At 43.9% G+C, this 27,974-nt stretch overlaps 1 protein-coding gene across 1 annotated transcript in view; it reads right to left on the bottom strand.

The window, feature by feature from the left end:
* KCNH5 (potassium voltage-gated channel subfamily H member 5) overlaps positions 1–27,974 on the bottom strand; it is a 144,821-nt gene that overhangs the window by 18,801 nt on the left and 98,046 nt on the right. Inside the window, exons 8-9 of the mRNA XM_042047621.1 lie at positions 27,553–27,805; positions 16,944–17,140 (exon numbers count right to left, since the gene is read on the bottom strand). Coding sequence (XP_041903555.1) covers positions 16,944–17,140; positions 27,553–27,805 — 450 coding nt within the window. The remainder of the gene's footprint in view (positions 1–16,943; positions 17,141–27,552; positions 27,806–27,974) is intronic.

Genomic DNA, 27,974 nt, shown 5'->3' with positions numbered 1-27,974 from the left:
CTCCTGCAACAACTGTGAGCACAGAAGCCCAGCTTTAGCCTCCTAATTCCTTTTCAGGACCCTAAATCCTACACTGAACTCAATAAAAAGACTAAATTGGACCACGGAGCTGAAATAATACACTGAATCAGAGTCTAATTTGTTTTCTGTATATAACACAGAGTTGGTTAAACATGGGGAAATTGAGCAGAGAACAATTTGGGTATAACTGCTGCAGTGTAACTATTACTGAGCAGCGTCTCATGGGGACCCCTGTTCCCTCTCACTGGTTAGGTTTACCCCCTTTGGGATTTAAACTCACACCTTCCTTCGCTCCCTAACAACTCTCCCATGTAAACAAGTCTAACCTGGATTGGTCACTTGGTGGATAAGCTCTTGATGTGCTCTTGATGGAGAGTATCACATATTCATCTCTCCTTCCCCTTTCTCCTTCCTTTTTTGTGGATGCAATTCTTAGAGAGCAAAGGGCAAGGGAGATATTTCTCCTATTTCTTTGTCTGGCATTAAAGCAGAGAGAAGAGCAGACTTGTCTTGCCAGGATTTCTTTTTTTTTCCATTTTACAGATGTTTCTTTCTCTATATAGCACGGAAATCCTGCAAGAAGGGAAGCTGAGGTACTTACAGAGGGGTCGGAGGAGCCCTGCAGATAGCTAAAAATCCACGCCCACTAGACCCAAGATCTTTCACAGAATGTGGACGAGAATCCCAGCAAAGACAGCCTCCACCCACCCCAACAAGCCCATCTTGGGACTTTCAGAGAACCACACTGATGTAAAGAGATGGTGACATGTGGCACCACGTGGTGCACTATGACCACACTGTCACCACCAATCCTACCAGCACATCCCATTGGGTACCCCAGGGCTCAAGAGCTGAAGGGAGCTCCCCACTGCCTCCCAGCCCAGCTGAGGGGTGCCGTGCTCACTGCCAGACAGTGCCCCTTCCACAGGACAGTTTCCAGCTCGATCAGGCAGGCTGGGTCCTTGCAAACTTGTATCAATTGGCTGCTGGATCAATATCTGCTATTGGCACTGGCCTAATGAAATGTCAGTCAGCAGCACTGCCAATTGATCCACGCTCATCTGCGCTGCAGATGAGTTCCTGTCTCTGCATTTTACCAGAGATGATTAAAAGAAAAGAACAGCCTTCAGTTCTCCCAGGATCTCCTACGGGGGATACGCTCCTGGGCAGGGGTAGGCAAACACAGTTCAAAGCCTCCAGATGACAGCTGGGTGGTTTGAGCTTGGGGCGAACTGCAGAAACGGGGAAAAAGTGCCAAAAGACTTTACAAGCTGCTCTTCAGCCTGATTGAACTTGGAGCAGAAAATCAATCATCGATAATAATATGCAGCACTAATCCACCACTCCCCTTTCCCTGTATTGGAGGAAGTTGGATTTACGTAGCTGCCACTTGTGCCAGAGGCCAGCACCGGGGCACAGAGAGCTCATGCATCACTTGCCAAGGGTCATTGAGCTGGGCTGGGGGGATGGAACCAAGGTTTCCAGCCCAGAGCCCCTATAGTAGGAAAACCCATACTGAAAAAAAGATTAAACACATAAATATATTTATTAGAAGTAAAAGAAAATGATTAATATAATAAAAACCTTTCTCTTCACCACTGTCCTGTCTGGCATGTAGAGTTCTGGATTTGAAATAATTGAAAGGGCTCAGCTTTAATTGCAGTTAATTGCTGAAATTAAATCCAGACCAGGACAACTTACTGCTGCTCAGGTTTGTGTTGGGAGAGGGGTGAGGAGGAAAGCAGAACTATTTCTGTTTATTTCGTGACAATTTTCAGAAGGTCATGCTTTTATTCCAATGAAAAATATCAAAATCTTCATGTTTGGCTTCGGGCCAGCCCTGCTTGTGGCAGACCCAGAGTTCCTGCATATCCCCAGCACCAAGCCACAGAGAACACAGGCACAGAGGATTTGCAGAATTCGTGTTTTCTTCTCTGTGTTTTTGCCTCTTCTTGCTTTTTGCCTGAAGACTAAATGGTCTCACTAAATGCCTAAGAGGCTCTCTCCATTTACAGAGTAATACATCAGCAAAAGAATTGCAAATTGTTCTGCAAATGTACTATTCTCTCCTGTCTGCTTTAAGTGGAAATTTAAATTAATTGGAAACATTATGGCTTTCTTTTTTAACTTAAATATTACTGTACCAGACTATAAAGTGCCTGAAATTTAATCTGAAGTCTTCAGACCTGAAAAAGTGTTTTGCAACTGAAAGATTTTTGATTTTTTTCCAGCTATATCCACTGGTCCAATAAAAAAATAACACCCGTTGCTATCAGCCTTGCTTCTGGCATTGAGAACATTCTACCTGGCTTTCAGAAACCTTGGTTTTATATGGAATGTGCCACCACCTACTCTGCTCACTTCATCACTTTCAAGGTTTTGTTGATTTATTGAAAAGCTTTCATAGCAGGAGCTTCAATTAAAACAATGCACTTCCATTGCCATGCGATGTAGGACACCATCAAGTGGTAAGTCAGAAATGAAGAAATAATTTTAAAAACTCAAATGGAAGGGACAACAGGCAGCCTCTGTACCTAGAGGAGCCAAGACACCACCTTGTATTACAAATTAGGGAGGTAAAACATGCTGCTCAGTCACTGTCAGATATTCCTCACCTGAATCAGGGCTAATAACAGAGACCAATTTAGTGGAGAGAGTCACCAACTCCAAACTCAAGCTAACCCAAAAACATTACAGTATTGCTGACTGGAGCAGATTTAGACTGGTGGATAAGCAGTCATTTGTTTCTTTCCCATTTGCTTCTAGATCCCAGTCAAGGACCTGATCTTTTAGGGATAAAAGTGAGGGCCTGCCTATATCACACCACAGGGAAGGGCACCAGGACTCCTGTTGTCCCACAGCAGTGTCCTCCTGTAGAAAGGCAGGATCCAAGAGGATTGAGCCAGGCTCTTCTCAGTGGTGCCAAGCAGGAGAAAATGGGCAGAAACTGATGCACTGGAGGTCCAGCTGAACATGAGAAAGAACTTCCCTACTGTGCACTGACTGAGCACTGGAACAGGTTGAAAAGCGAGGGTGTGGGGTCTCCCTCACTGGAGATATTCCAGAACCAACTGGATACAATCCCATGCCGTGTGCTCTGGGATGGCCCTGCTTGAGCAGGGATGTGGGACCAGCTGACCCACTGAAGTCCCTTCCAACCTGAACCATACTGGGATTCTGGGATTCTCTGATTCGGCTGCTTTCAGAACTGCTCTCATCTGTCCCTGTTTTCAAGACCAAGGCTCACACTGCACTGTGGTTCTGCGCTCAGCCAGCCAACCATGCCAAAATTACCTCAGTTATTCCTTTTCCTACACAGCCTATTGCCATATCAGAGAAGATTGAACCTGTCTGGACCGAAGTCAGGACACTTCTGCCAGTGCTCACTCCCTATCTACAGACTTTTTGGATGAAACCCAAGCTCAAATGACCACTGACCATAACCCAGTGCCTTCCTTACCCTGCAAACAAAACCACAGGGATGCTGCCAGAGAGAATGAGCTGGGGCAATTCAGAACTCACATCTCTGCTTCTCAACTCAGAGACACAGCACAAAATCCACTGACAGGGTGACCTGGCAGTCTTTTAATTTGAAATCAAGACATGGAAAGGATTAACACCTCTGAAAGACAGGGTCAGCCCACTGCAATAGATGTGAAATAACTCAGTTAAACCATGGGGAAATCCAAATTTGACAGGCAAAGAAGACCAAAAGGTTATTTAAACTTTTAGTATCTACTTCATTTAACTATAGGAAGCTTGGTGAAATAACCTTAAAAAGTATCCCTGGGATTCTTCAAGTGAAACATCTCACCCAGCAAGAGTTAAGGTTTTCCCAGCTGGGAGCTCTCGGTTGGCAGTGCGTGATTAAGGAGTGCTGGCTGTTGGAACATACTGTAATTGCCTGTAATATGATGACAGCCACTGCTTCAGTGGGGAGCAGCCACTTGGGGACAAAAAAAAGACCCAAGACACAAGCATGCTACCATTAAGGAGCATGCTATCAAGAAGAAATATACCATGAAGAGGATGTGCTTCTTTCACCTAAAACTTCTCCCTTTAGCCTTAAGTGGCTGGCGTAGCTCTGCCACTGAGGGTGCTTTAGCTCAAGAGACTGAAGGAATTACAGTTTTTTAGAGTAAAAAATCTGTAATTGTCAGCAGAGCAGGGGCCTTCTATTTATGGCATGATGAAATTAAATTAATTTTTAGAGAGCAAAGACCCCATTTCAATGATTTTGCTAATGTTTTCTCATACTTGCATGTGCACCAGTGAAGAGTTCTTCCTTTCTGGGGCGGAACATCAAGGGTAATCACCCAGAGACAGGAAAGGCAGGAGGAGAGCTATCCACCAGCTAGTGAGGTTTCTACCACAGCATGGAAACACCGCACCAGCCACATGAAACCTCAGTGTGCTGCTCCCTGAAGCCACCTGTGCAGAGATGGAGTCGCTGATGACAGTCGTGGCAGAGCCACTCCTGGACAGCACCATGGAGCTGCCTATGTGACACTTCATCCTGTGAGGATGAAGTGCTCTCCCTGTCCCCAAAGGGACCACTGAAGGTTTTCCCAGCTCAGGAGATGTGACTGAGGCACTTGGCAAGAGCCTGGCATTTATTTCTGAAGGGGATCTGCAGGAGGAAGAGGCAGCACAGGAGAGTTAGCTGGTGGGGTTATGGGGATGGCACGAACAGACGGTGCGGTGAAGAGCCACTTCCTTCCCATTTGCACACTGACTGCACTAAATCAATGCCTGGGCTTTCCTGGCAATAAGCTAAGGCTGTGCTGTGAAGGGTTTTAACAAGCTGACTATACCCTAGCTGTGGGTATCACTCTGTTGGGTCTCCACACTTAATCTGCTCTTGGGGAAAGCTCCTTCCATTTTTTTCATGTGCTTCTTGGTGATCTTCCCTAATATCTGTATCATGGCCATCGCCTCTTTGCTAGGTGTGGATCTCTGTAAAGCTCACCAGCACTGGGTTTTTTTCCCATCCCTGTACTCAACACTGGCATGGGATGCTCTGTAGGGGCTGAGCCTGCTGTTTTTGCAGCTTTAGCTTATCTCATTGCTCCAGACCTAAACAAATGAGTTTGTAACCCTCAGTATTGTATACTCTGGCAAATCTGGCTTTAAAAGTGATCAGAAATTACCTCCTCATGTAAAATTGGAGTCAAACCTCTCTTCCTGTCTGAGGCTAGAAGAAAACCCTGTATCTGCACAAGTAACAGGCCTTTGCAATCAGTAACATTGACAATTCTGTATTTCCCTATTTGTGGCCATGCTTCACCCTGTTTACACACAGTTTGTATTGCTTTCTACCACTCCCTGTGCACACACAATTAATGAAACACCATCTGGTGCAGGATAAACACTGCTGCAGGGATGCAGAAAGACACTACACAAAAGTACAGCTCTCTACCTCTGTTATTTTCCATCTCAGATGCTGTGTTTCCCTCCCAGAGGTCCTTCTGAGCTCAGAGACTTTGGTTAAAGCATCTCCCTGTTTTTTCTCTGGTTTGATTATTTTTTTCTGATGTCTGAAAAAATCCAGCTAACCCTAAGCCTCCCACACAAGACAGCAGTTCTACAGTCACCTTCTCCCAGGAAGGTCTTGTCCAGGAGGTTGACTCTCCTCAGTGGGGTCTGCCACTTGCCTTAGATGCTGGGGGATGCCTACAAATGTGCAGCTGTGTCGGATGTTAAGACCATGAAGGTGCTCAGAGGGCTGGAGCACCTCACCTACGGCAACAGGCAGAGAGAGTTGGGCTTGTTCAGCCTGGAGAAAACTCCAGGGAGACAGACCTGAGAGCCCCTTCCAGTATCCAAAGGGGCTACGAGAGAGCTGAAGAAGGACTTTTGACAAGGGCACATAGTAACAGGACAAGGGGAAATGGCTTTAAACTGCCAGAGGGCAGGTTTAGATTTGATTTAAGGAAGGAATCTTCCCTGTGAGGGTGGCACTGGCACAGGCTGCCCAGGGAAGCTGTGGATGCTCCATCCCTGGAAGTGTCCAAGGCCTCATTGGACGGGGCTCGGAGCAACCTGATGTCTTTTCCTGGTCTTAAAATCAAGAGTCAAACATGGTTAGAAGGGGAAAGGGATTTTACCTTGGTATTTACTTTAAGGATCCCTAGGTGCACACATCCAGGTCAAATGCACTGAAATGCACACTGCAATGCACACCCTCAAAAGATCGGGTATAACATTATAGGTGTTACTAATTAGCAGATCTATCAAAGATTCCCCAATGAGAGGCTCGAGTGAGCCCCCCTCCCCAAGGAACCTTCCCCTGGATGGTTCTATCTTGGTTTACAGAATGTGTTCTGGAGAGGACCTTGGGGTCTGGGGCACTCTGATCCCTAGCTATGAAGCTTCTAAAATGTTTAGTCTCTTAGCTTGACAAACAAGTCCAAGAATGTAGGCAAAACGCACTAAGAATACAGAAGTTGTAAAAAAGGTATAACAGAGGTATAAAAGAACAGGCAAAAAATCTTCATGGCATCAACCTGCTCTAGTGGAAGGTGTCCCTGCCCATGGCAGGGGGTATGGAAATGATCTTTAAAGCCAAACTGACCCAAACCATTCTGTGATTCTGTAATTTTAGGTTCCACCATGGGGCAAGGCTGATCCGTGGGGTCAGAGAATCTGCCCTCAAGAAGGCCAGCAAGGCTAAAGAAGGCTGTTGGGGGTTTTGTAAATCCAGTCTCTGTCCCAGCAGATTCCTTACCATCCCTATTAGCAGCTGTCTGACATGTTGGACTGAATTTGAGCCCAACTGGTCTGGCAGGAAGCTCTTCATGGGACACATACTACAGAATTTCTAACAAATGCTTTAAGTTATGGCTGATGGTTCATAGGGCTCAGTCAGGCATCTGTTTGGTACATTAATGCATGGTTGCACTGAGCTTGCAAATTATTATTCATGTACTTTTGTAGAACATCTTGAGGTTGTTGGCGGAGTCCTTCACTAAATGGGAACAGGGACAATTATTCACACATGAAAAACATGCATGATTCAGTTCATCCATTTACATTTCTAGTGTAGCCTTCCTTGGCAGGATGGCTAATACAGCCTGGGAGAAGGATGGTCATTCATAATTGAGCTGCTCTGACCAACAACTGTTCCATTTAAAAAAGGATTTGCCTCAGACACACAATGGCGATGGAAATTCACTACTGGAGTCAAGGAAGGCACAATTGGCAAAAATAGTGAGGTTAGACACAGAAATTGATTACTGTTAATGCTCTGTTAAGGTCAGGGACATGGACAAGGAAAACTGGATGTCTGTGCACTGAGAGGGAAGCAATGGGCATGAATGGAAAAGCAAATTTAATCACAATAAAAAGGCTTCATTTTATCTGACCAGTTAGAAATATCCTGATTAGAAATGGCTGTTCTTTGCTGCTGTCAGCTGCTGGTTGCTTAGGTCCCCATTTTCACATTTTTAAGGGAGTGTGAAGTGCTTTAGGCTCTCAGAAAAAGCCAGAGCCTGTTCCTGCGGTAACAGGAGTGCTGTTCATATAAAAAAGAGGACAATGGACTGCTTCCAAAGGGATATGTACTCACAGAACACGGAGAGGTAAGTCCCCCTGCTCTGGAGGTATAGTGACTGATGGAAATTTAATATAGGAAACAGTATATAGAACCTTTTTGGCAGCTGAGACAGCTTTGTGGAGTACTAATAAAAAATCTGATATTCCTAAACCTAAAAGTCAGAGGGGAGGTCCCAAAGTTAAAAATATCAAAAGATCACTGACAGTTTAATTAATGGAGTTAAAAGAGTCAGAGGCTTTTATAACTGCTCACACTATGCTCCTTTTTTTAACAGTAACCTACAACTGAAAATTTATATTATGGTTTTGCTATCTTCAGGAAGGGAAACAAACTAGGAGCAAGGGCTGTAAACTCTGAGAAGTAAAAATATGAGGAAAAAACCCTTGAATTAATAATACATAATCCTTCCTAAACACACAGAATATTTTTGGCATTCAGAGAATTGCCCAGAATTGCAATAACAGGGGATTCAGCTTATTTCAGGTGCTTCTCAGAATGTCCCTGTCCCTCCTGACAGCTGTGCCCACCTCTGGCATCTATTTAAGCATCTCCTAAATTTGCTCCTCCGGACTTTCTTTGCATGGGACCTAAACTGAGCCAGCTTGCTAATCACAGCCACTGGCAGACAATTAAAAAAGGCACAACCAGCCATCATTAAGTTGGAAGTGACAGGCTGGGGTTTTTTTTTAACTAAAACTAGTGGGATTCATGCAAACTTCTCCACGAAGTTCCTCTTGCACTTTGTTTACAATTTAATACTTTCCTATGTGCACTGTAGAAAGCAGCCCCAAAATACCATTGAAAGTAAGGTAAATCTAGGATTTGCAGGACTGCAATGCTTGTTATGTGCTGAACCAGCATGTTTGGGTATTACTGCATTTGTGAAGTGTGAGCTGAAAAATAATAGATTAATGGATTTATACTTGCACAGAAAAGAAAGACCTTATACAGGGAGTTTTATTTAGCATTTGAGAAGCTATTTATTTATTTATTTATTTGAGGAGCCTTTCTGTTCAAGTCAAGGCAAAAACCTGTTCAGAGAGTACAGGGGAAGAATAAATAAAATCAGTACTGTCTCCATTGCAAAACTGCTGTGAAATTGTTACTGATCATTTCTAGATGGGTCAAAATGGATCCCATTTTGGGCACAGCCAGACAACGCCCACTTGGATGAATGCTCAAGCTCTGCCTGTGCCTTGTGAAGCCCATGGGGAACCACTGATATGAAGTTCTCTTTCCCCAGCCATGGCTTTGTGTGCATTTCTACAAGCATTCACAGTCTGGCAGAAGTAAGGTTTAGGGGGTGAGAAGTCTGGGGTAGAAGCTCATTTTATACCTGCAAGTCACACTGTGCTGTTGCTAAAATGTCTGGTGTTCAGCTCCAGGAAGCAATGACAGAATTAATCATCTCAGTTTTTTAACATTTCCCCCTTTTCTTGCAGTTATCACATTGAAAAAATTGTAGATCTGCACAGGAATTAGGCTCAACAGCCTCTGTAAGAAGAAATCCATTGCTCTGGAATAATTGCTTGGAGGGGTGTGAGGTAACACAACACACGTCTGTCCCCACTTTCTGTGCAAATCCTGCCTGCTGGTAAAAACTTTCTTAACTGGAAATCAAAAATGAAATGGCAATGTTCCATCCCATTGCACCATGCACATTCCCTCCCCTTTCTTTGCAGTGGGAAGAGATTAAAAGCATCAATTTTAATCGATGAGGGGAGGTAAACACAAGATATTTATTTTTTAATATTTACAAGATTAAAAATAGCAAACCTTTGATTTATTCTTTTATTAGCAGTCATGTCCTGTGCAAGCAATGCTGCCTTGAACTGGTATTAGCAGACAGCCTGCAGAATGCTTTCTGTGTCAACCAAGGAGAATATCTTAATTATGGCAGCTTTCTAAGGAAGAAAATAGTATTAATTCACAGAAAGCACAACAGCAAATAATCATCAATATGGATCTTCACTCTAACACAGCCAGTTCACATTTTTGTCTCCCTGTGGATGCTGCCCATCCCTGACATTTCTGTTCAATGATCTTTCCACACACAAACAAATCACCCAGATTGCACTGCCTGCCTGAAGAAGGGCTGCTCATACCTTTCAGTGGGTAACTCAGCTGAGTGCCTTTAGTATCCACTGCTGAGTCCCTGCGTGCAGAAAGCATCACATCAGCACACAGGATTCTTTTTTATGCAGCCAGACAATGCTGTTCAAAGATCCTTGAATGAAAAGTGTGCTAAATTGCCTGGCATTTCTCAATAAAGACCAGCAGACAAACAACATAAAATGACCTTTTGATTTAGATTTAGAGAGGGAAGTTACACATACAGGAAAAGAGTAAGTCCACCTCTGTAATGCCAAAGGATTATCAGAATTGGGTTCAGTCCTGCTTTTAACAGATCTGGTGATTTGCCTCTTGCTCCTACAGAAGCATGGTCAGGACATCTGAGGAAGTATTTAACTCAGGGATTATATCCAGAATAGAATATTGGCCTGCTGGCACCTGGGGAGTGTGGCTCTAAAACACTACTAAAGATGGCAGTGCACTGGCTGATCTCTGCATCTGCCTGCAGTCTGAAGGCAAAAAGTGCTAATCCAGACTGGGAATCCATAGTACCCCAGGCCTCCCACAGATCCCATGGGATATTCAGTGCCTGGGTTTCAGGTGAGTATTGGAACAGTCAGGAGAGGAGAGGAGAGGAGAGGAGAGGAGAGGAGAGGACAGGACAGGACAGGACAGGACAGGACAGGACAAGAGTTTCAGTGGAAAGAGATTTACATCCATCATCTAATTCAATTGCCTGACCACTTCAGGGCTGATCAAAAGTTACAGAATGATCTTAAGGGCAATGTCCAAATGCCTCTTAAATACTGACGGGCTGATGGCATCAACCACCTCTCTAGGAAGCCTGTTCCAGTGTTTGACCACCCTCTCAGTAAAGAAATGCTTCCTAATTTCCAGTGTAAACCTTCCCTGGAGCAGCTTTGAACCATCCCCACATGTCCTGTCACTGGACCCAGGGACAAGAGATCAGCAGGTCTCTCTCTCCCCCTTCCCCTCCTCAAGCAGCTGCAGAGAGAAATGAGGTCACCCCTCAGCCTCCTTTTCTCCAAACTACACAAGCTCAAAGTGCTTAGCTGCTCCCCACTCTCCTTCCAGCCCTTTCACCAGCTTTGTTGCCCTGGATGCATTGAAGAGATTTCACACTAATCACCAAGTTCTGCTCTTAGCCAGGAGTGCAGCCACAGCCAAGCGAGAGGAAACCACAGTGCTCCCTCTGGTCCTCCAGGTAGGGGGTTCAGAGGTGCAATTGAACCTCATTTCCCAGGGTCAGTATGACCTGAAGAGCGCCCAGAAGAGATGAGTGTAGGGGAGATGATGAAGTGGCAGAAAGGAGAGGGAAAGGAGTGAGGCACACAGAAAAGAGTCCAGCTCACAGCTACAAAAGTGAGACAGCAAACCCACGCCAGCTCTTGCAGCACTCACTCTGCTCCGACAGCTGTCCCACGCCGTCTGGCAGGGGCTGAACTTGAAGCTGCTGCAGTTCTCCCTTTCAATTTTTGTGCTGCTCTCCTACCTAGCAAAGTCACACACAGTCCTCCAAGGACTCACTTCCTTGCTTTGAATGCCTTAAACTCAAATCCCCATGTCCCTGAAGAGGGGCAAAGACACAAAGAATTGCTCAGGGGAGCAGGAGATGGGAAAGAAGAGCTGCAGGAAAAACTCTCACCTCAGATCCATAATTCTCACTTGGAAGGATCCATGGGGCTCTCAGTGGCAGAAGGTGGAGGACGGCCTGTGCTGAGCCATCTGTAACCACACAGCTACAAATACACAAGGAATTGCTGCACTATCTATACTGATAAATTCCTCACATGGGTTTGGCCCAGATCCCTGAGCAGTTTCTCAAGAAATTTCCAGACCAGGACCACCAATCAACACTTTGGAAAAGGTCACTTTATCTGAAGGCTTGGAGTGGGCTCTTCTCACCCAAGCACATTTGATGTACAAGTCTAGACACCATCAGAGGTGGTATTAGATGTAAACCAGTGAAACAGTCCTTTAGGAAATATTGCAATTATTAACATATCTGGAGAGAGCTGGGAATGCAATAAAGCTAAAAAATAAAAACCTTTAAAAACTGTCCAAAGTGAAAGTCTTTTCAAGCATAATGGCAGCTGCAAAGTCTGCTAAGATGTGAATAAAATAAAACCAAATTGATTTTTGAAGGTATTAATTATTTGCTCTGTAATCATGCTGAAGAGCCACTGAAGGTAAACAACAGCTATAGGACCTAATTTTCTGCAACAACATGTTCATATGAAAGAAAAAAAACCCCAGACAACTGAAGAGAAGAGAGGGAGAGAAAAGGCCTGAGACAAGGATGATGCTCTGACCCCTCTCCATGTAAGCAAGTCACTCCCTACGACTGATGAGGACTGAGTGTGAGCACCAGCTGGTGAAGTGCAGACAGCTCTGAAATAAGCTCCTGCAATTGTGAATGGCTTAATTCAGACCTCAAAACCTGTGGAAGTCCCCACGGTCACCAGAACACAGGTGACCTTCAGGGGCAAGGGCTGATATGCCAAACAATGCTCTCTGCCTCTCGCATTGCTTCTGCATCAGGACACTCACTAATACAGCACAGCATTGGGAGGGTCTTGAAAATGAAAATAGGGGTGGTGAATGAACCTTGGGACAACCTTCACTTTTAGGACACGTGAATGCAGGATTCAGCTTCAAATAAAGCTTTTCTAAAAACCACGTGACACAGAAATGACGAGTGATTCAGGCAAGAAACCGCATGTGATGCATTAAAACCTCAAGCAAGAAGACGAAGGCAATTTAAAAAGAAATTATTCTAATCTGAAGGAAAAAAGGAAAATAGGACGTGTGTGTTAACACAGTCTGATGGTCTCACTGGCTAAAAAGCCCCAGAGATTCAGCGTGCTGGAGGTATTAGATAACATCAGTTGCTTACAGTGTTGTCCCTGGCATTAAGAGCATCGCAGGGAAAAGAGCTGAGCCTCCCCGAATGGGATTTCTCTGCCTTAAATGCACTCATCTCTCCTCACATCTCCTTGGCTCACTCTCAGCACACCTTCCAGGAGCAAACGCACCAGGGGTCAGACATGGACAGCTGTCCTCTTCCCTGGCTGCTCCTGACTCATTCCTTTAACACAGCTCATTCTGCCCACAGTAGAAAACAGCAGGATGTGACTGTGTGCCTTAAAAGCTGTGAGTGAAATCTTTGCTGAACTGAAACACAGGAGAATTTTGGCTGTGATTTCAGGAGGGACAACATTTCAGCTGGATTTTTCCCTGCACTTGCACAGGCTGTGCTGGGCTCACAGTTCAGTGGAGGTGGTACATTAGCTGGTGCAAATGGAAGCAATGATGAGAAAAGGGAAAAAAAGCCAAACCCAGAATGTGGCTGGAGCAGGGGCTGTTTGGAGGTAGGGCAGCACTTTTCCAGGACAAACATCCTTGTTCTCACTCATGGAGATAAACACAACACACCACAGCACAAGTGTAGGAATGAGGTCGAGAAGAGGGCATGGACAGTAGCAGGGGATCAAGACCACCCAAGACCCTCCAAGCCTTCCAACCCATTTCCAGAAAGGTCTGGAAGAACTGACTATGCATGCTAACCAATTTGCATAGAAAAATGAAACTTATCTCTGGGATGGGCAAAACCTATCTACAAAGAGATACCTCCAGGAAGCCCGGGCATGTGTGCACCCCACAACCCTGGACACCTCAGCAGGAGCAATGCTGGAACCAGGACTGGTGACCTCTCTTCCTCACCTTTCTTTTGCTTGCTTGCTTTCACTCATCTCTCTCTCCTCCCTTTCACCCCACTCCTTTATCCCAAACCCACTGTGTGCTTGCACAAGGAGATCAGGGACTAACTCATAAAAATTCCTGTGCCAAGTGTGTAATTTACTAATGAAACTTTGCAACCATTTCCAAAGACCCCCTGATTTTTGTTGTTCCTTTCGACCCAAGATTTCCACCCTGGGTGCTCACTTCCCTTTGAGGGTGGGATGCCACAGAGCCTCCTAGAAATCAGTCGTGGCTCCCCTCCTCAGACCAAGCTCCATGGCTGAAGCTAGCAGAGAGGCCCCCCTCCAGCTGTGTGAAATCTTGAGAGGCACTTAATGAATTAGATATTATTAATATTCTCTTCCAGCATCAGAAGGCAGTAATTAACTCTTTGAAGACTCATCCCAAACCCTGCTTTATTACTCAATCCTCAGAGGCGGCTGTGTAATCTCATTGTGATTTTAAAGAATATCTTTCTAGAATAATTATTTGCCTTGTTTGGAAAAAAAAAAAAATTTCAAAGTCCTGGTTCTGCCTTGGAGTGTGCATTAGTGATCTTAGATATGCTGTAAAGATTTCAGAGCACGAAACATGATATGCTGCAATACTTTTCCTGAGCAGATGCCTTAAGGAGCTCATTCAACATGCCAGGCTCTAAATGCTATTTGGGAGTGAGAAAACGTTATTTTCCCACTTCAACAAGACTTTGGCTTCCCTGTCATGTGGAAATAACCTTTTGTGCTCAGCACTATTATTAATTTATTAGCCTTTTGAATGTCTAAATGTTTTGCAGTCTGTGGACTACATCAAAGTGCTGGCTGAGGGACAGGGCAGCACAAACACATTGTGTGTGCACCCAAATCCATGGATGTGTGTTCCAAAGAGCAGCCCTGGCGCAAGAACACTTCTGCCTATACATTTTTGACAGTGAGAACAGCCATTTTCTCACGCACAAAACCCCAAGGAGCGTATTTATGCTATAATTAAATGTCAAACCTTGTGAGTGATGACTATGTAGAAAAAGTACTAAGTATATATTTCTATAGAAATCAATTAAAGGAGACAATGACTTTCTTTCCATTTAGATTACATGACCCCAGCACAAGCTGCTGCAGCACAGTGCAGCTGTCAGCCCAGTCTCACTGCCTGAGCAACTGCTTTTTGTTCACCTGATGGAACCCTCCTGGATGGCACCGATTCTCCTCAGGGATGAACTCACCACCAAACACTTCTCTGATTCCCAACAGGCAATCACGTATCCTTCCAGCAGATAGGAGGTTTGAAATAATCCCCTGAATAGCTTTATGTAACAGGACTTAGGTTGTGTCCCTGGTGTTGAATGTAGCATGATCTATTTTGTACCCAGGAACAAAACACAGAATTTCTGCAAAGCAGGCTCTGGCTCAGCACATCTGACTGCAATGCCAGGCTGCTTCCAAAACAGTTACTGACTGAAACTGCAGGAGAGGGGTGGAGTTCATCTGATGTGCCTGAAGTATTTAGAAGTTAGTGATCGTGGACTCTGTGAAAAAAAAGGGATGGTTTTCCCATCCCAGACTAGGCACTGAAGAGGGGCCCGATGCTTTTCTCCTAGAGGAACCACCCCTCATGGGCTATGAAGGCGATTGGTGACTACCCTGGACATCATCACCCAATTTTTAATGAAATGAACTCCACTCTGCATGTCCCACATTGACACGAACCTTCTCTGACCCTTCATCCACTCTCACGTACTGCCCACACATTCCCCCAAACAGCATTTTCTTTACTTCTGCAAAACCTAATGTTTCTTTAGGAATGCTGTTCCCTCTCACTGGGAGTCACTGCCCCCATGGCAAAGTCTGTGTGCCAGACACTGAGCTAAACAGCAGGTATCTCTACTGGGAACTTGAGTTCCACGAATTTTTCCACCTGGGTGATTCCCCAAGCCAGGGCCCTGCAGGGAAACCAATTTTCCTTAAAAAAAGGTGCATGAGAGAGAAGAAAATCCACGACAACTCAGCCAGGAGGCTACTTCCCCATATGCATCCCTGGACTGCAGAGCTCAATTCCAGCACACTGTCCTGTCAGGAACAGAAATGTCCATGTTTTTCTCAGGAAGCCAGCTGGAGTGACAGGTTCACGGATTTAAGAAGGAAAGAATACATTTTGGTACAATGTATGTGGCATCATCTTGTCCCATGAAATCAGCATCAGCAATGCCTGAGCAGAGTTGTCATCGCAGGGCTGTAGCTGGTGAGATGGCAAGGGAGGGAATGCTGGAGTCGAGGCTTGGAGCACTTCTTATCAACAGAGAAGTGATAAGCTAGAAACCACGAACCAGCTTTCAAGCCCCAAAGCCCTCCTTCAGGTCTGAAGTGGAGTTAACAACCTTCCAGTCAGAGGTAAGCTGACAAGCTGGAACCAAACCTGATTATAACTCAGCTCTTTCAGGCTCCAGCACAGACACAGGGGCACTGTAATCCCATTGCATCTGCTTCCAGCCATGGGTATTTTGTGCCATACTTGGGATATTAATGAGCACAAGCAATGCACAAAAATTGAAACCTCCTGTGAAATCAGCTCCAGTGGCTAGAGAGAAAACAGACTTTTAAAAAGTAAAATTCTAGTTGTGTTGAACTCCTGTTATTGCAGAGGCTGAAATTGTCTTGTGAAATACTGAGGTAGCCTTGGTACATTATCAGGTGAGATGCCCAAGGTACAGCTGCAGAAAAATGTGTTTCAGCAGCTAGAGGATCACAGCTAATGCTCAGTAATCTATAAATCATTGTTATGAGATTTCTCTATGCAAATGAAATTTATATAACCCTCATCAATCGTAAAAAAAAATCATAAAGATGAAATTTTGCAGCCGCAATGCGAATTAAAGGATCCCTTAACCTGTTTTCAAGATACGTCTTTATAGCTAAATAATTTTTAGATAGAGTGTTCTTTGAAAGAACTAATGGATAGTGAGCATTGCTGATTGATTATAAAATGAGCAGGAGGGTTTAAGAAGATGTAAAATCACTACCCAGCTTTATTAACCTTGCCATATTAAAATTCTAGACTATGCAAATGTGAGAAGCAGGTATTAATACAGTACCTTTGATGAGTGTATTTTATTTATTTAACATCAATAATTTTTTCTTAGTTGGTCTATGCCATGGAGATTCATCAGGCTGTCCTCTGAACTGTATCTTAGAGACTTCACCTTTGAGGAATCCAGAATCTGGATTCTATAAAATGTAACTTTATACATTTATGCGATGGGATGGAAAAGATAAAAAAAACCCAACAAAATGAAAACGAGCAACTACGAAGAAAAGGAAAAGAAATGCAATTCATGTGTCATCCTGCTAGGACTGCTCTCCAGAGCTGCAAATCTACAGGTAACTTTTATTGAGCCATCATTACAAACAGTGACAGCATTTATTGGAAGGCCACTCAATCTGCGATGACCTGAAAACATCACGACGAAATGGGGGCTGTTAAACACTGCAAGCACCTGCAGGAGCGTGCAGGTGAGAGGAAGAGGAAAACAAGAGCTTACCCGCTTCCTGAGATTGCAGGTGAGCGTGAGGTTCCTCGAGAAGGAGTTTGCAAAAGCGGTGTAAAAGTCCAGCACTTTCAGCAAGGCCTCTCGCTTAATTATATGCAAATCGCAGTATGTCAGGGCCCGTACGTTGGCACAGGCATGGGCCAGGCTGGTTTCCTTCCAGAAGATATCACCAAACACATCACCTTTACCTGAAAAACACCAGGGCAGGTTTGTTAAAAGGTAATGCTTAGGCAGAGTTTCTCAGCACGTAGATGATTTTTTCACTACCTGTCTTATGCTCCCAATTACCCCAACCATGAACACTAACAAGGGTGAAGGTTTTAAAATTAGCTGAGGTACTTGAGCACCCTTAGCAGTAGCCCCAGGTTTTTAAGGTATTTATGGATTGCTCTGTGAAGTGTCACAAAGCATAAGGGCCAGATTGTAAAGGTAGCTGAAGATACAAGTAATGGATTTTTCAAAGGCTACTGAATATAATGAGCACTTAACTAATGTTCAGGTGATTGAATATTTCAGGTGTCTGTTCCCAAGTGATTCAGGAGCCCCGCTCTTACAAAAACCCTCTGACATCTAGGTTCCTTCATCCTCATGGCTCTACAGTGAGGTGCAGGACCCAGCTTCCAGGGCCCGCGGACCCCGTTTTAAAGGATGTTTTAACATTTTTAATTCAGTGTCAGTGGTAACACTCCTTCTGGAAAACCCACCAAAAGCCTCATTGAGACTTTTAACCTTTAAATAACCACCTCTAAATCTTAAACACATCCAAAAGTACAGTTCTAAACCCAAATTCATCCATTTAAGTAGAGGCTTAGGCTTAAGCCTGTACTTCAATGTTTGCTGAGTAAGAGAGGGTTTGACACCTCAGACACCGGCACGTATAAATACCTTCAACCAGAGGGGGAAATTACACCTGAAGGCTACTTCTGCACTGGCATGCAGTGTAGCAGAACAGCTGACTGAGGACTTGGGACTAGCTGTAGTCCAGTGCCACGGAGAGAGGAGCTCCAGGGGCTGCAAGTGCTCTGACATATCCCAGTTATCTTTCATCTGCAAGGAATCCACACCCCCCATACCTGTGCTAGACAACAAAGGACAAGAGGATGAGGACACCAGATTCAAAATCACACTTCTGACCCGACCAAAACCCAGGATGGGTGCAGATTGGAGATATCCTTTCAGGTTTGGACCCTCTGGTTGTTCTGAGAAGAGGCAGTGGCAGCAACACAAGACACATTGAAACATTCAAAAGCTGCCTCTTGCTGCCTGGCCATGGGCCGGGCAAGGGCCACGGTGTGTGGTGCTTGGCTGACACCTCAAACCCTGAAGCAGAAATTGTGGTACAAAGGGTATTTTTTGTTTCAGACCCACAGAGATATCCCAGCTCTTTATTTTAGCAGTTATTAAAAGGGAACTCAAATCAGTCAGTCCGCGGCTATTGATTTCAGGCACCTCAAGCAGCCCCTTGGTGCAGGTTAAAGATGTTGCAGTTTTTGGCATAAAAAAGGTAATGCATTTTCATATTTTCTCTTTTAAGAACTTCCAACATTTCACTCCACTCTATTTTGGAAACACAGACCAGAAGGGTAATTTATCCAACCTTATTACTTTTGGGGGTCAGAAGCTCTATTTCTCTATTTCCATTTCTGCTTTTGGTATTGTACGCAGTAAAACATATCCAACATTTCTCAGCAAGAGTGAAATAAAATGTTCAAGTCCTTACCTTCCCTTCTCTGTTTTTATTTTCTAACAAATGTCTCTATAACAGAATCATTCCTTAGAAAGGTTATAACTGCATCTCATTGAGCTGCTTTTAATTCTACATATTTTTATGTAATTAAAATTAACTACAATACATAACACAGCTGGTATAATTTATGAAACAAGGTGCTTTAAATGTTTTCCTTAATACAGAGCATTTTCTAGTAACACTGTAATTTATCCAACGTACTGTTTTGAAATTACCTTTTGCAGTTAATTGTCCTTGTCTATACTTAGAGTTCAAAACCCAGTATACAGACATACTCAGCACAGTTACATAATTTATAGAAAACAGACCATTTCTGAAATGCAGAAAATTGCTCAATGGATTTGCTCTCTGAGGTGGACACAGGACAGAACTGAGTCCTGCATTCAGTGCAGAGTGCAGTTAAAACACACTGGTTTTACCACTGAAATGTGAGAAAACTGCTTGTTCTCCTTTCAAATTTAGGCTAATACGTAGTTAATTTAATCAAGAGGTTGAAAGCAGTGGATGCTCACCCCAAAACTCAGCACAACAGTGTGTTACAGAATCTGTACACAAACCATGGATAAATGAAACCAACATTCATAAACTTGAGAAGATCTTCTCGTTGTCTTCAGTGTGCCAGGGAACTGCACTGGTTGGGACTTGAAGGCTGGGACATGATGAACTGAACTTATTCACTCTTCCATGAGCCATCACTCACTAGATTTGAAGGGCAAAACCCTGAACTCCTCTTACATTGTGGTTTATACTCTTCAGAATGTATAAAATCTTGGAAGCCTTTAAGGGTTCTTGAATTTGACATTTCCCACACACACTTCTGAGCTCGTTTGCTGGTTATAAATGTGCTAAGGAATGCACAGAATGAAAACAAAACCCACCAGATTCTCCAAAACAACGCGTCTTTTTTCATAAATACAGAGATTAATGTACTATACTTCATCCCTATTAACTGTAGTTCACTGTGCAGAGACAGGTAATTATTCACTCAGGACAAGATCAGATGTTAGGAAAAAATTCTTTACTCAGCGGGTGGTGAGGCACTGAACAGGATGCTCAGAGAAGCTGTGGATGCCCCATCCCTGAAATGTTTAGGGCCAGGTCAGATTAGGCTTTGAGAAACCTGGTCTGGTGGAAGGTGTCTCAACCCATTCTATGATTCTGAGGTTAATTTTACACATTGCAACTAAATAAAAGCAAAATTTTCAGGGTTGCAAACCAGAAAATGTAACTGGGTAGGTCTGACACAGCTACCCAGAGACACATACAAGTATTTGTCACTTGCAGGGGATGTTCAGAGCTCCAGGGAAAGTGCTGCTGAGGCTGGGCTGGGAATGCAGAGATACTGATGCAGCCTGTATAATTTCCAAAGCTTCTCTCTGGAGATTTATTGAGGCCTCAGCATGTTACCTCCCAAATCTGCCCTGTCCTCAGCCCTGAGCACCTCCTGAATGGAGGCGAAGCTCTGGGAAACCCTCCTGCCCTTGCTCTCACAGTGCCCAAAGCATCGCTGGAAGAAGGAATGCTGTAAATTAGAGTGGGAACTACTTGCATACATTTTACACATCACAGAATCATAAAATCCTTTGGGTTGGAAAAGACCGCTAAGATCATAAAAATTCGGATTTTGCGGCTGAAAGGAGCATGGACAACAAGAGGACATGTGAAGGGTGTTTATGGCAGGCATAATTTTTGCTGAAATAGCTACACTGCTATAATTGTAAATACAGGGTACTACGTATGTGTGCGTGCCTGTACATAAAATATACATATCTATTCATGCATATTCACATAAATATATTTAGGGGCAATCATATGGTATGCAGCTGTGTAATAGGTCAGGATATTTCTATGCACTATTCTATCTTCTATATTCTGATAACCCTGCAAAACAGATGTGGGGGGGAAAGATGTTCTCTGCAGCCCTACACCATAGACTGACCTGCCAGTGTGTCAGACAGCAGTTCATGCCTGGACCTTTCAGGCGGAAAAATTCTTAAGGGCTTCATGGAACCCCCCCAGGAGCTTGCAGATGGAATGAAAAAGTGCTTGAACTCGGAAACACTCTTTTTAAACAGTATCTCAGAACCCACACATGTATTTATGTAAAGACAAAATTTATCTTTCTTCAGATGGGGACAGAAACTGAGCTAATAAATATCCTAGCAGACATAAGAGCTTGATGGATCCTTTGGAAGAAAGTTTAGGCAGGCAGCTAAAGAATAAATTCTTGGTGGGAAATAGCACTGGGTAAAAACACAAAAAGGGAACCAAGACTCCTTAAGGAGTTGTTTTTCTGTGCAGTCTTAGCTAATAGACCAGCTACCCTTTAACCATTTTAAAATATCTCCAAAGCCTCATCAATCACACTAGCACAAACCAGACATTATGAATGATGTTGGCTTTCCATCATGATGTGCTCAAATCTTACGTTGCTTATGAAAAGCAAAGGTTGATGTTGTTTGAGAATCAGTAAAACTGGATCACAGAGAGAAAACGTTCATCCAATCAGCTCAAGTACCAATAACCCTGAAGAAGGGATGACAACATGGGCACAAGTGGAGGTCAGTGAGCAAGCACCATGTTCCTGTGGCCATAATTACAAATATTGGTGTCTATATTCACACAAATACACCTGTATCTATGTATCTGCAGGGAAACCTCTTCAAACTGATGTAGAAACCCAATGAGCAGGGAGTGAACCAGCTCCTGTCACCCAGAGCAGCTCCGTGATGGGTCGATGAGCAGTTCTGCATCTCCTTACTCTGGCACACTGGGGATGGTTGCAAAATGATGGGATATATTCATGAAATAAAATCCATCTGTGGCTACTAAACACAAAATACTTCCCCCTCTGGGTGAAATACAGTTCAGTGGAGGGTTGGAAATGTTCTGGGGAAGCGTCACAGTTTCCTTACTTCACCTTCCTACTTTCTCCTGCTCATCTGCTATTGAACATTTCTGGAGAAGGGCTGCTGGGCTGGCTGGATTTCTGGGCTTAGCTGATACAGCTGTTTCTGCCTAAAGAGGGTATCTGGAGAAGCTGGGGGTGGTGCAGTGGTGCAAATCCACCAGGTGCACTTCCCATCTGGGATAACACTGCAAGCACAGCCCAAGATGTGCAGAAATGATACTGAACTGTGAGAGAGGTCTTCTTGCGCCTGTGAATATTTTATCCTCAACTTCAGGCTTTTTCTGGTGCATCCAGAAGGGCCAGAACTTCCTTGAAAATCAGATCAAAGCTGATCACTGAGCCACATATAAATCCACCACTACATGACTGCACATGAACACGTGAAAGGGCAGAATGAGGAGAGAAAACAGCATTTCCAGCCTCTGAAGCATTGTCAGAGAAGTCAGTAAAGCAGCAATGACAAGAGCTGTGCCACAATCCAAGTCCATGCTGGCAAAGGTACTTTGCATTATTTAACACAGTGCAACCTTCCCCATCTGCACCTGGAAACACAAAGGAACTGACCTTTCTTCCAGCATTCAGGACTGCTGCAAGCAGAGCCCAAGGTCCAGAAAGATTTCTCTCCTTTTCTTTTTCATTTTTTAGTGCAAGTATCATAGTGCCTCACATCTTTCTAGAAACCCCAGCTCCTGGAGACAAGTTATTTCCATCTTTATTTTACACAGAAATAGGTTTCTATCCTTCCTGACTGAGGAAATAAACCTGAGAGCATTACCATTCCTACCACCTTAAAAAGTTGTAAGGCAAATCAGATTGCCTTAAACTATCAGTCTAATTTGAAAGAATTGTATCACACAACTTTTAAATAATTTTCCTTTTCTTGTGCTGGCAAGACTTTCGAGTTTTGGCAGTGAAGCATACAGGTCTAACTCAAAAACATATCAATTCAGAGAAAGGAATCTTCCTGACTCTGGAGGCTGCGGATCAAATCTGTAACATGCTAGCTGGCACTAAATTAAGATTGATGTTTCTTATCATAATTAACCATTATGCAGAGAGAGACACAAAAATATATTAAATTTACAAAATAATATGGAAAATTCAGGTTTGTCAGTAAGAACTAATGACACTTTTGAACAAGTATCAGGACTAAATCCTACATGGTACTGCAGATGTCAACCCAGACCTGCAAGATCTGACTGATTCCAAGACACTTAAGAAGAACTGCACAGTGCAGCACTTCACACCCGTTCTGACCAGTAACCCTTCAAGTATTTTGCAAAATACTTTGAGATTCAGCACTTAAAACCCAGCCTAAATCATGTTAATTATTTCAGTTCTGCTAGCTGAAAAAAAACAACCCTTTCCTCTATGAATCATTTTCCTCTTAGTTAATTTAGAGCTTTAACTCATTGGAACACAGGGGACAGTTCCTATAGATGAAATAAGACACAGCCTGTTCTGTAAATTGCTTCCAGGTGCACGTTACTAACCTGGGGAAATGTTCACAATTAGTCTGCCTTGATTGACGTCACATTGAAAACAACACAAAAGTTCAGTATAAATTAACAAGAGCTGATTTGACAGAGGGGCCAATTCTGCCACCTTCATTCCACTTGAGAAGAAACTCAAGCTGCAACTAAACTAATTAAAATCAGGGAATTAGCCACTAATACTATGAGACAGAACTGGACTAACGGGTTTTCATGTCACAAAGTGCATCCCATACGGTCAGTCTTGTCCTGCACAAAGCACATTCCTGGCTGCCTAGGCATGGAAATTCAAAGTGTTGATGCGTGGATACCAAATATCATCTTGCTAATCCCCATGGATGAGAGCTATGGAACTCCTGGGCCTCCTGCTCACGCAGATGGGAGCTGCTGCTTGCTCTTCCTCCAAAGAACTTTTCTCTGTGTGATTTGGTGGGAGACTCAATCTTTTGACCCCCAAACACAAGTAGCATTATGAGCAGAAAAAGACTCATCCTTATTTTCAGCTGCCATACCGAACTCAAGAAGACACTTGCTTTCCTCTACTCCTCTGATACTGCATCATATCCCCTTCCCAGATAAAACATTTGGAAATAATTAATGAAGAAGGCCTTTAATAAGGTCTGGTTTGTCTAATAACAATAAACAACAGGTTGCTCTGGAATTATAGGCAGAACATGCTGAGAATTAACATGCAACACATAAAGACAAATAACTGAATACATATGGGATCAGGACCCTAAGTGTGGCTGAAACTTGAACTGTTAAATTTATATTCTTTCTGGCTTGACTATTAAAACTGAGTTCACTCAGCAGCAACCCCCACCAGGATTTCACTGCTCAATATACTTTTATCACTATGCAGCTTGAGCAATATTTTTGATCAATTCCTACAATCAACATCTGAACGCAGTGGGCCATTATTTTTCTGCTGAAAAAACAACTTCTTTAAACCTTGTTAATCAATATGCCCAGTTTAAGTTACTGCACAACTTGCACCCAGCTGTGCAAATAGCAGGAGCTGGAAAGCAACTTCCAGAGCCACTTGGTTGGTATTGCCACTGATGTGTAACTCCTCATCAGGAGCAAATTCAGGTTAATTGCAGCAGGGTGAATTATTAGGTGCCCTTTGGTAGCTGATGCCTCCTTTCATTAGCCTGGGGACTCCAAACCCCTGGTCCTTCCTGAGATCCTCTGCTGTAACACCTCCCCGTGCAGAGCAGTGGCAGTTAAGTTGTTTACTCCTGCTTGAGATGGTGGAAAATTACTGACGTGCCTTCTCAGGGTCACCTCGCTTGCTGGGAAAGTTTTGATAATTAGAGACAAGACTGTTTGCCCTTCTCCATTCTCCTGGCAACTGCAGATGAGTTATGTTAAAACGACCGTGTCTCCTTTTCCCCAGTGTAGCAGCACCCCAGTGCTGCACATGGAGTGCTCCCTGCTACAGCCAGGACCTGCAAAAGGTGGGACACTGGCCTCGAGAAGGGGAGGTAACTAATGAGTGGATCATAATGGGGCACCCGGATATCTCCATTAATGAGTCCTAAAAACTGCAGGTCTACAGTTGGAGTCATTCTCTTACTGTTAGTGTTTCTGTAATGCTGATTACTGCAGCAGCTGGGCATTTAATTATCCACAAATGAGAACAAAATCAAACCGGGGGGAGCAAAATGTCACAGTGCTGCAAGTTGCCCTGTCAATCAGCTGATTTCAAGCACAGAAAACACCAAAGCTGCAGCTGTTGAGGCAGGAAAAATGCTGCTGAATGAAAGGATGGTTGTTCCATGAAGGTGGAAGAAAAGAAAAGCACCTGGACGAGATGCCAAGTCTCCTGAGGGCAGGAAGCAGGAAGGCTGGATGTGCTAACTCACCGTGGCTGCAAGGCAAGGGAACATGATAAGGGAAGATGGACAAAGAGAAAAAGCAGGAAGATTGTGGAGTGATTTATGCCAGGACCTGAGGGAGGATAAAGCCTCCGGACAGAAGCATGAATGTAAAAGATGGGAGATGATGGTTCTTAACCTGTTTTGATGTCCCTACTTGACTCTCTTTTCTAGGATATTCCACATGTAAAAATACATCAAACTATTCATCTGCAGGTGAGCATGGCCAAAAAAAAAAAAAAAATAACACCCCTTCTCCCTCTCTCTTTCTTTAAGCAAGGCAAATAACACACTACTGTATTAAATCACACTACACTATTATTTCCTCTGCAAGGAGCAGAGGCTGCAGACAGCACGTCCTGTTCATACCTGCTCTCATAGAGGAAATTAATGAGGACAAGTTTTCAAAGGATACTTATCACATTTCCTCTAGGTTTCCACTCTAGGTCACTGCTGGGGGATGGAGAAGATGGACAGACTGGCAGCACAATCCTGAGAGATGACTTTCCCTGGGAAAACCAGTGTGGAAGCAGATGCTTGGAGCATTCAAAGCAGTTACTGAGGTTTTCCCATTAGTCAGTTTTTTTAAATCTGGTCTCCCCTTAGGCAGATTCACGTTCCTTGTGCTTGAACTTCTCAAGGCAGAACAGATCAATAAAAATTATGTTTTTCACTGTCTGATCTGCAGTTGCTGTTTCAGGTGTCACAGCCAGCACTAGAAATGTCTTTGCAACTACATCTGGGAGAGATTTTCTTCAACAAGCGAATTTTTAGGACACAACATCCCACAATTACTCAGTTCACTATTCTGCTAAATAATCTGTCAGAGCATGAAAAAACTCTTCAGTGTGTTCTAGGACCAGAGGAAGCAGTTTATCTTGCTTTAAGTTACATTTACACATTCTGCCAATCCCTGTAGTACATGATGAACGTAGCTCTGAGTCATGGAAGAATCGAAGGCACGTTTGGTAAGTAAAGGTAATTAACGAGATATGGTTAAAAGTCTCTCTGGTCAAAAGGGGATTAATATAAATACTAGATCCTACAAGGCAGAGACAAAAAGTTCTTGCTGTGATGTCATTTCAAATACACAATATTCATTAATAAATGCAATCAAGTTTTGCATGTAATCCATTTAGTGATAGCTCTTAGTTCAGTAAATCACGTATTTACAGTTTTCATTGTAAAAACTGTTTATTTGTTTAAATACTGCTACCTCTTCTTAAGCCTTTTGTTTTCTAAATAATTGTAACCAAATACAAAATATCATCACTGAGATTAATTATAAAAATGAAATGGTCCAGTGAGCTGGAATACAAGGAATAATTTCCTATGGAAATTGCTGGTTTAGGAGTTTTTATCATAATTACTTCACATCTGAATATGGAAACAGATTCATTCTTACATTAAATCTCTCTTTTTCAAAACCTTAGTGTGTACTAGAATACAGTAAGGTGCAGTAGGTATTTGCAAAGAGCATGGATGTGCATTTTCCTGAGCTCACACTCCAGCTAGGAGAATCCAAGGGATGCCCTGGGGGAGCTGTTTCCATGCAGCCCCATGCACACACTTCCCAATCCCACCCCAGTCCCAGGCACACACACACACACACACACACACGTTTTTAGGGAAACACATCAGGAGCCCTCTGGACCACCCTCAGAGGGAAGAAGGAGCACAGAGCTTCAGTGGGGTCTGACAGGTCCCCTAGTACAAGGAACCCACTGGATTTGTCCTCAGGGAGTGAACCTTCATCTTAAGAGAAGGTAAATATTCAACAGGAGATGAGTCCTACAATAAATGGGTTTATTTTAAACAGGCAAGACAGGCACTGGATAGTTCTTCTGCAGAGCCACCAGTTTTTCCTCCACATGGAGGAGGATTCCTGCCTCCACACCAGTGCTGACCACCAGTCCTGCCATGTGCCACACCCTTCCAATCCCATACAAGCTAATGAGGGTCTGCATTGGGCCCCTTCCCACCCATTGCTGGCAAACCAGACAGCACAGTGGGGTGACAGGTGATTAACCTGGAGCTCCCCCATTACTCAGACTTGACATGACTGTGGTTTGATACATGGTGTAACCCCATCCCTTTGCAAAGTCAGATCAGACTCTATTTCCTGCAAAGCCAGCTCACTACAAGAAAAAATTTTGCTTCCTTGCAGAGACTGTTTGCAGGTGTTATTCTGGGCTAGAACACAGACAAACGAAAACCCCAGTGCGAAGGTTAATGTGGAAATCCTCCTGAGGGAGTAACATAAAACAACGTGCATTTCCTCCAGCAGGCCGTTTAAAAGATGTCAAGCACACAGATGCCATTCTCCTGCTCAGAGACACTGGAGCTGTGACCAGTGAGCCATACTGGGCAGAAACAGCACTCCCAATGGCACAAAAGATGAAGGATTTGCTTCTGGAGAAGGATCTCTGGAGACACAGTATTTCCATCTTATGACAACTCCTAGCCTCCCGTAGTCCCAGCTGATGTTAGGCAAGACTATTTAATATTCAAACCTCAGCAAAAGGAAAATACACACAAACCACGAGCATTTCAGCAGAGATCACAGTACCTAAAATAGCCACCACCTCGTCGTCCTGGATGACTTCCAAGGATCCTGAGACCACAAAGCAAAGAGCATCAACGCTTTCCCCAGCGTGGTAGATGAGGTCCCCCGGGGCGCAATGGATGGTCTGGAACTCCACGGCCAGGGCTCGCAGGCAGCCGTCGCTGGCCAGCCGGAAGGCAGGGTGCTCATTGAAAACTTTCCGGTTCAGGTGCACGCAGATGTCTGCTCTCATGTCCTTGGGGCAGATCGAGAGGACCTAGGTAAAAGAAAAGATGTAAAAATAATCAGCTGGATCAGCTGGAGATGTGACACCGGGCCACTGCTGTATGAAATAACCAGATAGATGGGTCTGAAGATGTGCCTGGGGGGGATCTTGAAATCCATCCATCCATCCATCCATCCATCCATCCATCCATCCATCCATC

Source organism: Corvus kubaryi, unplaced genomic scaffold (assembly GCF_017639235.1).
Source record: "Corvus kubaryi isolate FWS band 111438036 unplaced genomic scaffold, C.kubaryi_AGA036_p1.0 66, whole genome shotgun sequence".
Classification (NCBI taxonomy): domain Eukaryota; kingdom Metazoa; phylum Chordata; class Aves; order Passeriformes; family Corvidae; genus Corvus; species Corvus kubaryi.
Note: the sequence above shows the minus strand (reverse complement) of the source record. Positions and strands in the feature narration are given on the sequence as shown.